The 16,453-nt window shown below is 41.4% G+C and overlaps 1 protein-coding gene across 1 annotated transcript in view; it reads left to right on the forward strand.

The window, feature by feature from the left end:
• Window positions 1-9,789, forward strand: part of WNT10B (Wnt family member 10B) — a 34,782-nt gene extending 24,993 nt beyond the window's left edge. The window contains exons 3-5 of the mRNA XM_075265569.1: window positions 887-1,149; window positions 7,425-7,801; window positions 8,812-9,789. Coding sequence (XP_075121670.1) covers window positions 887-1,149; window positions 7,425-7,801; window positions 8,812-9,270 — 1,099 coding nt within the window. The 3' untranslated portion in view covers window positions 9,271-9,789. The remainder of the gene's footprint in view (window positions 1-886; window positions 1,150-7,424; window positions 7,802-8,811) is intronic.
• The last annotated feature ends 6,664 nt before the right edge of the window (window positions 9,790-16,453 follow it).

Raw genomic sequence — 16,453 nt, forward strand, 5'->3', positions numbered from 1 at the left:
ATATACTCCTGGGACTAGACAGTAGCAAATAAAACAAGAGCCTAGAGAGATGAAGGAGAACAGTCAGTGGAATGTAATTTTCTTCAGGGCTTGCATTTTTATTTTTATTTATTGCCAATGCATTGGACAGGTCCTGTCCTGCACTTAATGGTTTCTTGTACATCTGTTAAAACTAAGATCTAAATTAATATTCTAATCCCATCTAAAATTACATGTTGCTGACTGCCAAAGTATGATATGTTCTTTGAAATATATAGGTGTATTCTATTCATGTGAATTGCTTGTAAATATTCAGTTAAAGAGGAATACCACCTGTTAATGGAACGTGCAGTACACAATCTTCACCACCAGGGGGTCCGGGCTGTGCAACCTGCTCTTTTTTGGCACCAAGAGCGATTATCACTTCCCTTTCACTCACACAGGGAAATGGAGATCCTGACTTGGAGAATTTTTTCATTGTGTAATGAAATGCAATTTATTAAAACACTATTTAAGTGCTTGGCTTGCTGTCATTCAGTATTTTCTTCCACTGAATTAAAATCTATGTTGAAAACTTTCTTGAATCTATATAGGAAATATATTATTTTTCCACTTGTATCGAGGACAGCTCTATTGTACTGGATATTGACATTTTATTGTAAACTTCTAGAAAATTAAGCTATGTTTCGCCAATTGTGTACAACCTTTGGATAGCTGTGACTTATAGTATTAGATCCTGCTACACATACAAGATATTCTATGCTGAACTCGCCTAGAAACAGATCATTGTGAGAGTTGCACCCATGTCCTCTATACTATTCAGTTTTTTTTTGTTTTTGCAATCCACTATTTGTTGCATACCTTTCTGTATTACGCAACATCTGACATCTGTATGTTCTCTCTCCAGAGTCCTGTGCAATGATATTTTGGGTTTAAAGTTACCCAATGATCCCATCCTGACTCCCAACACCGTCTGTCTGACACTACCTGGCCTAAGTAAACGCCAGCTGGGACTCTGTGTGCGCAGCCCCGATGTGACAGCCTCCGCTCTCCAGGGAATCCAGATTGCTATCCATGAATGTCAGCACCAGCTAAAAGGGCAGCGCTGGAACTGCTCCACTCTGGAGACTGGGGGCAAGGTGCCACACGACAGCGCCATCCTGAAGAGAGGTAAGATCATGCTCAAACAAACATGGATTTATGTATTCCTCATTTACAACATACACTTAAACGTCTTCAAAAGAAAGCCTCTGAGAAGACCACTCACCCAAACCCCATATTCTATGAAGGATTCTCTATATTGGACATGTTCTTTAAAAAAAAAACACCCCGTCCTCGGAAGACCACTTAATAAGGCAAATGTGCGTGGCTTTATCAAAGAGGCTTCACTGTCTATAAACGTATATTTATCCTGACTGCTCCATTCAGTAGTCAGAAATGTAAGCGGGAATAAGCAGGCGACAAGGAACAAGAAAAGCACCTATGTGGAATGTTAAAGGGATTACCACACAAGACACAGATGTACTGGACTGGTGTTACACTATATGCATGATCAGGTATCAGGCGGTATGGCAATATGGCAGGTTATAGATATCATGGCAATAGCCACATGGTGGCTCAGTGGTTAGCACTGCAGCCTTGCAGCACTGGAGTCCTGGTGTTCAAATCCCGCCAAGGGCAAAAAAACATCTGCAAGGAGTTTGTATGTTCTCCCAGTGTTTGCGTGGATTCCAATCCCATATTCCAAAAAAAGACATACTGATAGGGAAAAAAATGTACATTGAGAGCTCTATGTGGGGTTCAGGTTACAGGTATCATGGCAATATAGCAGGTTATAGATAATATGGCAGGTTACAGGTATTATGGCAACTAAAATAATATTTAGCATATTTCAAAGTTTGGGATTTTTGAAAAGGTATTACATCTGACAAAAAATGTTATAAATGTGACACTGCTATGACTGTGCCAACCTAAAGAATAGAAGGAACATATTAAACCCATAAGAAAATGGAACAAATGCAGTTTTTCGCAATTTTTTTTCCAGTACAACATATGGGATACCAGATGGTAAAGTTATGAAGTACAATATATTGTGCAAAAAGTCAGCCTTCATATGGCTCTATGGATGGAAAAATATAAAAATTTATGGCTTTTTGAAGGTGAGGGGTAATAATCTAAAATTAAAAAAACAAAAACTGGCTTTGGAATTTAGGAATTAACATGGATTGTAATAGTAGTAATGGCAATAATTCTAATACAAGTTTTCAAAGATTTACTGGTATATTTTATTTGGCTTCAGGGTCTAGAGCCTGATAGCCGCTGCTACACTGCACTAGCTAAAGCTACAACCCTGGCCATAATTTACAAGTACCGTATATACTCGAGTATAAACCGACCCGAATATAAGCCAAGACCCCTAAATTTTCCACAAAAAAACTGGGAAAACTTATTGACTTCAGTATAAGCCTAGAGGGGAAATGCAGCAACTACTGGAAAATTTCAAAAATTAAAATGGCCGGAGTTTTTGGGTGCAGTAGTTGCTGGGTGCTGAGGAAGGTGAGGGGGTGTTTTGGTTGTCCGTCTGCCCGTTCCCTGAGCTGGGGGACTGGGGTTTTGTCCCTCACTTGGAATTCAGCCTGGCTGAATATAGGGCATCTGCAGTGCTCTTATTACCCTTCCCGACGGAACAGGAGCACTGAAGATACTCTATATTTAGCCTGGCTGTAGTCAGGATGAATTCCAAGTGGGAGGGGGGAGCCAGTCTCTGGGAAGGGGCAGTTAGACAACTTTTTTTTTCCCGGCTACGGCGTTTACCGTACAGTAAAAATATTTTTATAGATTTGTAGAGCAGGCGTTTTTGGACACAGGGATACCTAACGTATGTGTTTCACAGTATTAGTTATTAGAGATGAGCAAGTAGTATTCGATCGAATACTACGGTATTCGAAATATTTCTACTCAATCGAATACTACTAGCTATTCGCAGTAAATATTCAATTCAGAAACAGTGTTGATTGGCCGAATGCTATACAGTGTATAGCATTCAGCAAATCAACGCTGGTTCTGCAGCAGGCTCGTCCTTGCTAGTCGGGAGAGCTGGCAGCTTGCTGTTACGAGGGGGTTGCCTTTTTCTCATAGGAATTCATTGACCAACGTTGAATGGCCAGTGTACAGCATTCGGCCAATGAACGCTGGTTCTGCCGGAGGCTTGTCTGTGAGGAGGCGGAGTCTAAGATCGGACCACAGCAGTCTCCATTGTGGTCCAATCTTAGGCTCCGCCTCCTCACAGACGAGCCTCCGGCAGAACCAGCGTTGATTGGCCGAATGCTGTACACTGGCCAATCAACGCTGGTCAATGCATTCCTATGACAAAAAAAGTCAGGTCCCTCGTAACAGCAAGCTGCCAGCTCTCCCAACTAGCAAGGACGAACCTGCTGCAGAACCAGCGTTGATTTGCCGCAGGCTTGTCTTTGCTAGTCGGGAGAGCTGGCAGCTTGATGTTACGCGTGAGCTGACTTTTTATCAGCACAACTGCAAGCGCTGTGCAGTTAAAGAGCATGGACCCTATAGACTATAATGGGGTCCGTGCGCTTTAATGGCACAGTGCTCCTCCTAAACACTCTCCTCCTGCTACTCGTGGACTTGGTGACTCTCCGTTAGTCGATAGTGGTTTCCTCTAAAACAAGCATTTTTTCCCATAGACTATAATGGGATTCGATATTCGATTGAGTAGTCGAATATTGAGGCTCTACTCGAAACGAATATCGAATCTCGAATATTTCACTGTTCACTCATCTCTATTAGTTATTAATTATATGTTTTCTAGGGAAAGGAGAAGGATTTGAAATTTTAATACTTATTTTTATTTATTTTTTTTACTTTTTTTGCATTTATTAGATCCCCTAGGGGTCTTGAACCCCAGGGGGTCTGATCACTAATGCAATGAATTACAATGAATTACGGCAGCCAAGGTTCTCTTTCACGTCCGCCCCTCAACGCTCCTGCCTGCGGCAGGGAATCTCCCTCAGCGCGGCCAAGCCTATCTTCAGGATCGCCATTGAGAGAGCGGTCGCGCTCGCTTCCTCCAGCGGCATGGCGGCGCCTGCCGCTTCCCCGCAGCGGTTCCCCTCGGCGCCTGACGACGATCACCAACTGAGACATCATCGGAGAGCATCTCCGCTGTAACACTTACAGCGGAGATGTCAAAGCTTATGCCAAAAGGAGATGGCAAAACTTATGGTACTTCTGATAGCAGGCCTGGAACGCAGACACACACCAGGTGCGGGCCTGACCTTACTTGGCCACGTCACCTGGCGTGTGATGGAGTGGGGGGCGGGGTCTGCGTTCCGTGCCTACTAGCAGAAGTACTGTAAGTATTTCTGCAGTTTGAAATGAACAACATCGCCACGCTCCTGCTAAGAGCGTGGTGATGCTGCGGCCCGTCACCCGCCCCGGTGTCTGCATGGCGGGTCTGTAACTATAAATATTGCTGAATTACCGTAATTACTAGAGTATAAGCAGAGGCAGACTTTTTCAGAACAAAAACTGTGCTGAAAAACTCGGCTTATACTCAGGTATATACGGTATGTTTATCTACGGCAACTCATATAATATTGTATCTTTTTAGATCAATTTCATACTTAGTCCTAGGTACATACACTCATTGCCAAAAGTAATGCAACAAGCAAGAGTTGAAACTTTATATGTGAATATAATGATAATATATTTAAGGGATTACAATTTACAACAAAAGGATAAGTTTACTGGGGAAAACTGTACAATTCAAAGGAGGCTCTAGTACCCTGTTGTGCCACCGCTAGCCTGGATACAAGATGACATACAGTTGGGCATGGAGCTATAGAGGTTCCTTATGGTATCTTGTGGCACATTTGTCCACAGATACTGCAGATGGGCCTGTAGAGATCCTGCACATTGGTAGGTTGCCAAAGCTGGCATCCAAACCAATACCACAGATCCTTGATCGGTGATAAATCTGGTGACCTGGCAGGCCAAGGAAGTGTTGCAATCTGGTGTAGACATTCCTGGAAAAACCCTTACTGTGTGTGGGTGAGCCTTATCCTGCAGACATTGGAAGCCCTGCCTGCCTGACTGCCCTCTTGTGGCAAGACCAAGTATCTAATCAGACCCCAACTGTTATCATTTATATGTCTGCCTGAGGCATAACTACCTGCTGAGTTTCTCAGAGTCTTATATTTCTTTTGTTAATGAGTGTATCACATGACAGAGAATACCCAAGGCATCTAATATTAGGATTACCATTGCCATAAAATATCGTGTACCATATTATTTGGAAAGTGTTGAATCCTTTACCCCACAAGGATCATAGTGTTGCATTTGAAAAATACATGAATGTTCTATTTTGAGAATTTGCATTTTTGACAACCTGTCAGAGAAAAGTTGTTGTTATTGTCATCATCATCATTATCATGTGCACTGCTAGCATGTTACACTAATTATATATATATATATATATATATATATATATATATATATATATACACATTATCTATTTATTTTATTAGAAAAAAAGTGCTTAAATATATATATTAATATATATATATATATATATATATATATATATATATATGTGTGTGTGTGAAAGTTGGTTAATACAGGACTAGCAGGTCAAGGGTATTGTGCTGTAGAGGAATAGTATAGTAATAAAGTGGTAAATGGCACAGGGTAAAATGCAACTTTACGTGAACATTTCAACTTTACTCTTCATGAGGTGTCATGGTGTGGCAATCACAGCAATACAAGCGCAGTTCTTTATGGATACACTTCAAACTGAGATACAACACATGGCGGTGACATCTAGTGTCAACAGTGAACACTGCAATGACACCAACAGATATTAACAGTGGCAGTGTGAACACAGCCTTACAAGTATAATGACTATTGAGCATATACAATGGACAATAGTGTCAATACAATATACAATGTAATGTAGACATATGATGGCTGACAGTTTTCTTGGCACTGACAACTGACACACCCATGCCTATAGCTCAGGTAAAAAATAACTTTCCTAATGGTTGTCCTGGTTGTTGTGTTTTATCAATGTAGGAGAGCTGGCTGTAGAATTAAAGGCTGGTAGCCACTAGCCAGTATTAGTAAGTGTTATATATAGCGATATATCCAAAGTTCTGTTCTGTATAATGACTTGCCTGTATAGTCATCTCATTATCCCCATAATACCTGCATAGTGGTACCAGTCACTATATCCCTAAAATCCAATGAGCCACAATGCCTCCCCAGCAGGTCCCATAACACTGACAGCCACCCCTTATACTGCATTGACTACTATTGTAAGCCAACCGTGGCATCCTCCAAACCAGATGTGAATGTAGCATCAGCCATTATGTCAGGTCTCTTCCCAGGCACTACTATCAGGCTCATGTATCAGTTTGTATATGTCTTATAATATTTAGTAGCCTGTTATATATAGATGACATTTTAATATAAACCGCAGGAAGATATTATTTTAACAATTGTAGAAATCAATAAATCACAAAAGAAAATGCTAAAACATAAGAAAAACATAATTGTTAAAACGTCACCACATTAAAGGTTAATTTACTCCGATCCCTTTGGAATAACATCAAACTTCTCTGCCACCAGTACGCAGCCTAAAAGCATATTGAACCATGGCCAATGAGGATTGAGGTATGAAGGCAAAGTATATAAAATAGAATAGAAGCTTACTATTTACAGCTGCTAATACTGGGAAATTCCCAAGTGCAAGTAGTAACTTCACATATTGTAGAAGCTGGAAGTCACTGGATGGGAGTATTGGGGATCTGCGATGCTTATCCCCTTCTAATCTGTCAGAACAACTCACTAGTGGTGTATAAATCCAGAGACACATGGGTGATGTCTTCTCATATTCTAGATATTCTCTTTCGTCATCTGTTCCAGCCGGCCCAGACCACTATGGCAACTGCATTTTGTTACCGAGACATCTTCAGCTCCCCAATGTTGCAGCCATTCCAGCTTCTATAGCAATACAAATAAAATTAATTCATATCCTTGACCAGAGCCCAAAATAAATTTGGACCCCAGGCCAAACTCCAAACCTTATAACAATATGAAAGAGATCAGAGACCAAACCAGCTGAATCCGCAGCCAAAACTGCAACATACCCACAATGTGCAACAAACCATTGGGCTATTTCCCTGCTCCCCCCACATTATAATTCTGGCTTTTGAGACTCTCAGAAAAGTAACAGAAGTGCTAGAAAAGATTTTACTTGCCCAATAAAGGCTATATTGTATAGTAATAGGCAATAACATGTATTTCTTAGTGTGGAGAAAAAAATTCTCTACATTAAAACATGTAGTCATTGAAACATTTCAGTCTCCAATAATCTCTACTCACCAGACCCCAGTTCATGAGTCTCATTATATTTTTGTTTTCTTCACTAGGTTTTCGGGAAAGCGCCTTTGCCTTCTCTTTGCTAGCAGCAGGCGTCATGCATTCAGTAGCCACGGCTTGTAGCCTGGGCAAACTTCAAGGCTGTGGATGTGAATGGAAACGGAGGGGAACTGAGGAGAAGATACGATTAAAGTTGAACCAGTTGCAACTCCAAGCTTTATCTAAAGTAAAGGGTCTCCCCAGAGACTTGACTCCATTGCTTCGGGAGACCCCAGAGCCCAGTCCCCAGGACACTTGGGAATGGGGTGGCTGTAAACATGAGCTGGAATTTGGAGAGAAGTTCTCTAGAGATTTTCTTGACTCTAGGGAGTCACCAAGGGATATTCAAGCACGGATGAGGATACATAATAACCGTGTGGGGAGACAGGTAATGAATGCTGGATGAACATTAATAACTACCATAGTCAACCACTTATTTCGTTTCAAATAACAATGATAGAATATTAGTGGCCCCTACAGTATATATATATATATATATATATATATATATATATATATATATATAGCCACACATTTTATAATGAACTATTGGTGCCCCCTGATACACACATTATAATTCTTTATTACTTCCCCCCACACAATATCATGTTCTTGACTGCCCCCAAACTGGACTCTAACAGCGATTGGGATAAACTCTCATATCCTGACCGCTGTCCCCTCAACCCTGATACCTTACAAAAGCAGCAGCAGGGATTGGAAATCATCTATTGATTACCAATCCCTGCCCCATTATAGTAAGGATCAGGACTTAGCGGACAATTGTCAGGAGATGAGTGTTTCTCCCAATCGTTGTAATAATAAAAGGAGTCCTATATCTGTCCATTTTGCCCCCCAGGCTCACTGAAGGAAATGAATGGGTCATTGGAGGCATGGGTGGTACACAGATATCATCCATGTGTCATCCAAAGATCCGGCACATGCACACCATGACCTGGATTAAAGTCTTTACACTAAGTCACGGTGAGATTCACAATCCAAATATTTAAATATTATTTATCTCGTAGGTTATAAATTATTATAAAATTGGTCATATGGTGGTATAGCAGGCTATATACACCCTATTAAGGAATAAGCCAATGTGCACAAACCCTTAGAGGATTTTTTCCAGAATTAATTCAGCATGCTTTTCTTAAGGTTTGGTATGCAAGATCACATTAACAGCAATGGATCCTTGCCAACACACTTTGGCATATGGCTTACGTTGTTATAATGAAGACTAAAGACAATGGGAAAACTTAAACCCAAAATAATTGCAACATTATTGCAATAATTCAGGAAGTTATTATTGAAATCCAATTGTGTTCTGTGCTCAATGTCTTGCAATTTTCTTAGGTTAGTTTATATGTATTCTTACTTTTTCCTTGTCTATCTTTCCAGGCAGTGACAGAAAACATGAAGCGTAGGTGTAAGTGTCATGGAACATCTGGAAGTTGCCAGTTTAAGACCTGTTGGCATGTAACTCCTGATTTTCGAACTGTTAGTACATTACTGCGCGAAAAATTACAACGTGCTGTTTTTGTGAACTCACGTAATAAAAACAGTGGGGCCTTCCACCCGCGGCTCAATAAGAAGCGATTAGCTCGTGAGCTGGTCTACTTTGAAAAGTCTCCGGATTTCTGTGAGAGAGACCCTCTGGTAGACTCTCCTGGCACTCAAGGAAGAGTATGTAATAAGACAAGTCATCAGATGGACAGCTGTGCCAGCCTTTGCTGTGGACGAGGTCATAATATTCTGATGCAGACTCGCCGGGAACGATGCAACTGTCGCTTTCACTGGTGTTGCTATGTAATGTGTGAGGAATGCCGGGTCACCCAGTGGGTCAATGTGTGCAAGTGAGGCGTTCTACAACTTCTTCATATATCAGTCCTCTCAATTGCAATTAATTTATTCCTTCTTAGCACTGACAATGTACAGTATGTATTTTTTGTCCTGAGGTCACATGGAACTTGCTATGTGGTTCAGACCAATTCAATGTCAAAGGGAACACTGCCAAAACTGGCACCCAGCAAAGACAGTATCTAGTGAAGACTTCCATACATTCCAGAACACAAGCCAGATGGACAAACAATATATTCAGGTTTTTAAGAAGACATGGATGAAACATTGCGGCATCTCATGGTCTAGAGGAATTGCAAAACATAGACATACAAATAATATGCTTTCTATAAATGGAAGAGTAAATAATGAAAGATGTTCTTTTACCAAAATATTCAGTTTTGGACTTCTTGATGTAAGTAGGGCACACTTACTCGAATGCCTTACTCAGCGACCTCCATTTTTTCATTAATCTGATAGGCTTAGTCCGGGATGGTCAGAGAGAATATATACAGTAGCTAGGAGGTTTATTTATTGGAGTTTGTGTACATCTCTTAAATTAAAGTATACTTTAGCTTACCTTCTCCACTGTTTGTATTATTCCTGTAGAGTTATGTGACATTATTAAAATTAAAGGGGTTGTCCATTTTCACAACAATATTGAGACAAATATTATTGTTTGTATAATAAAAAGTTGTATAATTTTCCAATATAATTTCTGTATAAATTCCTCACAGTTTACTAGATCTCTGCTTGCTGTCATCCATTCTGCTTACTTCCAGTGGATAAAAATCAGTCCGTGGTCATATGATATACAGTTCATAGTCATGTGATGAGCACACAGGCGCACAGCTCGTTACCAGGCAGATATCTGATTACTGTTCTGTGCCTATAACGAGCCGTGCATCTGTGTGTATATCACATGACCATGACATCTGTGTGTATATCACATGACCACGGCCTGTATATCACATGACCATGGACCGTATATCACATGACCACGGACCGTATATCACATGACCACGGACCGTATATCACATGACCACAGACTGTATATCACATGACCACGGACCGTATATCACATGACCATGGACCGTATATCACATGACCATGGACTGACTTTTATCCACTGGAAGTAACAGAATGAATGACATCAAGCAGAGAGCTAGAAAAACGTGACATTGATACAGAAAGTATATTGGAAAATTGCACCGCTTCTTATTATACAAACAATTACATTAGTTTCTGAATATTTGCCTAAAAGTAGCCAACTCCTTTAACATGATAGATCTGAAAATATACAATCACAGATTATATAGGGCCTGGAGAGTATACACTGGAGGCAAATGCCTAAAGCATTATTGGTGTTATTAGGGGAGGGGGCACATTGTATGAATTAGAAAAGAACTATATTCTGCGTTTAAATTTCTTTGTACATCCATTTGGGTGCAGCGTCCAAGCTGCTGATAATACTGTTATATGTGCTGAGATTTCATGAGCACGTCCCTTTAAGGCACAGCCTCCACTCAGTGCTACACACATGTAGAGGGACATGAGCTAAGTTAAATGGATATATATTCATGAGATTGTGGAGAAAAAAAGATGACTAGAGGTGTCCATCCATCAGCTATAAGGCTACATGTACAAGAATGTGTGCATCATAGGGTCTGTGGGAAGATGGCAAGGACGGCACATGGATGATATCCGTGTCCTACCCATGATGCCATTAATGGACCTGTCCTGGGAATGCTCATAGGAAATAGGTGGTAGAGCGGCTCTGTCCATCCTGTGGATAGGTCAGCAGTATGAAAACGCCATTTGGTGCTGGAAAAACCTTTTTACAGAATATATCATCTAAACAGACCAGACAAGAATACTCAACAAAATATAGCACCAACACAAAATGTGTCATCTGTATGTATATCTTATACTAGAAGAACGTTTCTATAACTGGAATGACAAGGAGCAGCCTCATATAAAACAGAACTCTGGCTCTAAAGCCTATATTATTTATCTTCTTTATACCACTTCCTGACTGACACAAATATACAGTATAACTATAGTGCACAACAATAAATGGTATAATATTAGTTTGTTGCAGATGAGAAAACAAACAAATCTAGTGACAGATGCAGAAGCAGCACATGATGTCATAGGCCCAATTCCTAAACAACTAAAACAGTAATAAACCTAGAGTAAAAGACACTACACAATCTTGTGGATAAATATGGCCCGATGTTTATTAAGGGTTAACTTAGATTATTAAATAATTAATTAATCAATCTAAATAACGGATAAATTTCATTAACCAATAATAATAAACACAATTGAACCAATAGAAATATCAAATGATTCAAATAACAAAATAATAATCACCAAATAACCTAGTCCACCCAGCATTAGCTGGGTGACCATTACCCTCTAACAAAGCAACGCGACAGTCTCATAAAATCAAACAAAACAAGGGAGGGTGGGCGGGAGCTTTGATGTCTTCAGCTTCTTTTTCGCCGATGAATGCTTGAGCCCGGCGAAACACCTCTTTATATTACAATTCTTTTCCCGCTGTTTAGGATTTCAGGACCAATCCGAAGATGGCTGCACCAAAACCCAGCTGCAGGAAACGCCCATGGTAAGTATGGTGACACCTAAAAAGGGGGGAAAAAGAGGGGGAGGGGGAGAGACAAATACACAAAAAACAGCCCAGAAACAGGCAAAAAACCACTTAAAACATACAAAACTTACTAAATGACAGCCTGAATGGACCATGACACCATGTGTCCCCCGTGCTAGTCGCTCCGGGGGGCCCCGTTGTCATGGTGTCATAGGCCCAATTCCTAAACAACTAAAACAGTAATAAACCTAGAGTAAAAGACACTACACAATCTTGTGGATAAATATGGCCGCGATGTTTATTAAGGGTTAACTTAGATTATTAAATAATTAATTAATCAATCTAAATAACGGATAAATTTAATTAACCAATAATAATAAACACAATTGAACCAATAGAAATATCAAATGATTCAAATAACAAAATAATAATCACCAAATAACCTAGTCCACCCAGCATTAGCTGGGTGACCATTACCCACAAGCCATGTACCTAGGACATGGCCCCGCCACAAAAACACCGCAGCCATATTTGGATTAAATTTTCCAGACCTGAATTAAAAATGTCCAAACCAATATCCGATAAATGAACCAAATCCTGTCTATATAAACCATGGCAAAAGCCTTCAAGGTCTGTGTGCCTGTATGACAAGCCACCCAGAACCGGAAGAAACTTCTCCATGTTCCTATTGACTCTCTTCCTGATTTGCTCCATAAACCTCCTGTCCCCATAGGACCAACACAGCCGGGGAACTATTTCAGAAAAGGCAATAACACAATTAGGAAACTTGAACTTAAACTGAGACAAATCCCTCCTAAACTCAACTAACAGTTGCAAGGTCTTACGCTTGCCAATATCGTTCCCACCTGCATGTATTATAATAAGATCAGGTTCAGGCCAGCTTCGTTCAACTTTACACAACTCGTCGGGAAGTCTATCCCATGACAAACCCCTTACCCCATGCCAATACACTGTAAATTTTTCGGGGTCCAATGAAAGGTTCGCAGAATAGGGCCTCCTGGCAGCTCGTTCCCGTGCCCAATGAATAAATGAGTGGCCAATGATCCAAATGACCATTCGTTTACCTATAAAAACATCAAAATTAGACCAAAAGGAGATCCGGCCTAACATAAAGTCTAAACCTATCAGACTCCCATCTACCCAGTCTCTTAATTACACTATCCTCCAGACCTAATCTCGCCGCCTCAGTAGCTGCACCGATGCGAAAAGAATGGGAAGAGAAAGAAAATTCTGCTAAGTTGAGTTTACGCAAACAAGCCTTCAACACAAAATTAAATTGATATATGGTGAGAGGGGAAAGATCCTCATGAAGCAACAGGACCCTACCACCGGAAGGTCTAACAGAAAGCCAAATGTGAACCATCCTAACCGGACACCACTCAGAACTGTGCAAACGCCTCAACTTAATCACAGTACCCTTGCCTAACTGATCCGTCTTAGGGTGCATTCACACTGAGTAAACGCTAGCTTATTCTGAACGTAAAACACGTTCAGAATAAGCGGCGTCTAAAGCAGCTCCATTCATTTCTATGGGAGCGGGGATACGAGCGCTCCCCATAGAAATGAATGGTCTGCTTCTTTCACTCCGTGCAGTCCCATTGAAGTGAATGGGGAGTGCCGGCGTATACGGCAAGCTCTGCTCATGCCGGAGCGTACACGCCGGCACTCCCCATTCACTTCAATGGGACTGCACGGAGTGAAAGAAGCAGCCCATTCATTTCTATGGGGAGCGCTCGTATCCCCGCTCCCATAGAAATGAATGGAGCTGCTTTAGACGCTGCTTATTCTGAACGTGTTTTACGTTCAGAATAAGCTAGCGTTTACTCAGTGTGAATTCACCCTTAGACTTAACAATACGAAGGAAAACCTGCTCATTCTCACACCATACATTATCCCTCAATAGGCCGGAGTGAACAGACCTACTAGCGGAAACCAGCTCGCTTACACGCAAAGCAGCAAAGAACGCCAGAACAAAGGCGGTCCTAAACAAACAAACGTCAAACTCAGTCCTACAAACTGATGCTAGCACATGACAGAGGCTACCAAGCAAACTAAAAGAAATAGGCCTCCTCCTAGGATTAACAAACCCCGACTTCCTATAACCCTTCAAAACCTGCTTAATAGAAAAGTAGGACGTCAAAGCACGCAAACCTCGGAGTCTAAAAAAGAAGGAAATCCCAGCCAATTTCTTAACTACGCTCGCATAAGATAACTTCTTTAACAGTAAATGATTCACAAACTGCAAACCCAAACCCGTGTTACTCTGCCAAAAATCAGTATCTAGACCAACACAAAAATCAATCCACTCCCTCCATGCGGCTGCGTATGCAGCCCATGTTCTTGGGGCCAGTGAATTTCTTAAATTAGACACTATCAGTCCCATATCAAAGTCCACAGATGAGGAGGACAAGAAACCCCTTGATGGTCCGCTCCAGGCGCCAGCTCCCTGAATCTGTGAAACTGACGGCGAGATAAAGCATCCGCAATAACATTAGTTTTACCCTCAATATATGACGCTTTCAACCATATATTTAATTGCAAACAACAAAGCGTTAAATGACGTAACAATTTAACCACTAAGTCACATTTGGAGGAAAGAGTATTGATCGCAAAAACGACACCCTTGTTATCGGAGCGCAACAAAATCCGATGGTCTCTAAAATAACTGCCCCAAACAACGATCGACACCACCACTGGGAACAGCTCCAACAACACAATATTCTTAGTAACCTTATTGCAGACTCAACTGACCGGCCAAGACTCTGCTGACCAATGACCTCTATAAAAACAACCATAACCAATACCTCCTGACGCGTCGGTGAACAATTCTAAGTGTTCCCCATCAATAAATTGACTTTGGCAGACAGTACGCCCATTGAACTTTGCAAGGAATTCCAGCCACATAGACAGATCTTCCTTAATCGGAACAGTCAAGCGAATATGTGACCTGGGAGACCGAAGACCTCTGGTGGAAAAATACAGCCTCTTAGAAAACACTCGTCCCATGGGGATAATTCTAGAAGCAAAGTTCAGTAAGCCCAAAACAGACTGCATATCACGTAATGTACATTTAGTCCTAGCTAACATGGAAACCAACAACCCCTGCAACTTCTGCAACTTACTCGCCGGCAAGCTAAACTGCATAGACTGGGAATTAATACGGATCCCTAAAAATTCAATATCACAGCAGGGCGAAACTGTTTTCTCCTCCGCCAGAGGGACACCAAAATATTCCATCAACTGCACGAAAACCGCCAACAACCTAGCACACACATCCGAATCCGCTGGACCTACAAATAAAAAGTCGTCCAAATAGTGAACGATACCCCCCTCAGGGACCTGACATTGAACCACCCAGTGCAAAAAGGACGAGAAAGCTTCGAAATAATAGCATGACAACGAAAAACCCATGGGGAGGCACTTGTCAAAATAAAACCCATTCTCAAACTGCAAACCCAAAGAATTATAACCAATAGGGTTAATTGGCAATAACCTGAAAGCCGATTTCACATCAACCTTCGCCATTAATGCATTACGACCAAACCGCTGTAACAACAAAATAGCATGCTCAAAAGAAGAGTACTTAACAGAAGCCTGATCCGTATCTACCTCATCATTCAGCGAACCTCCTTCTGGGTACGACAAATGATGGATCAGCCTGAATGTATTTGGCTCCTTCTTGGGAACTATACCTAAAGGAGACAACCGAAAATTTGCAAATGGTGGGGAAGCAAACGGCCCTTCCATCCGACCTGCAGCAATCTCTTTTGCCAATTTATCCCTGACCACGTCCTTAAACTGCTCGACCGACTTCAAATTGTCGACCCAAATGCAACCAGAACCAGAATAACTAGGAACCAAAAAACCATTGTTAAAACCGTCATAAAGCAACTTAGCTTTTTCCCTGTCTGGGTATACCCTTAGCCACGGCTCCAGCCTTGCTAACATCACCGGAGTCCATGCTTTTGGAAACCTGTTCTCTAGTACTGGGGGCTTGCTGCAATTGGCTGGCTCTTTTATAACACCGGCACTGGGGGTGAGCCCCCCCGCAAAAGGAACATTCATGTTTGTATCTACAGTTCGCCAACCATTTGCACTGCGACTCATTGTATGCAAAACACACCCCTTTACGAAAAACATTGCCACTAGCATTAGCTGAGCCAGAAACATTAGCATTAGAATGGCGCACCGGAGCAGCCTTCTGAGGCAACATCAGATGCAACCATAAACCTATATCCTTAGAACCCCATTTCAACGAAGGGTAAACCGCCATTTTCTGACGAAACATCTTGTCGTATTGGAACCATGCCATTCCACCAAACTGGCAGTATGCCTCCAATACGATGTCGACATGCTGAAATAGACCGCTACAGGAAGGGAATTTTTCCCCATACACAGATGCAAATATACAAAAAGCCTGTAACCAATTATTAAAGGATCGCGGCGGGCCCTTACGTTTATCATCCTCACCCCTGTCCGCCTTAGGCTCCTTAACTAAATGCTCTTTAGCGGACGGGAGTAGGGACAACAAATCAATGTATTCGTTACGCCATATGCGCGCCTTAACAGCTG

Source organism: Leptodactylus fuscus, chromosome 2 (assembly GCF_031893055.1).
Source record: "Leptodactylus fuscus isolate aLepFus1 chromosome 2, aLepFus1.hap2, whole genome shotgun sequence".
NCBI lineage: Eukaryota > Metazoa > Chordata > Amphibia > Anura > Leptodactylidae > Leptodactylus > Leptodactylus fuscus.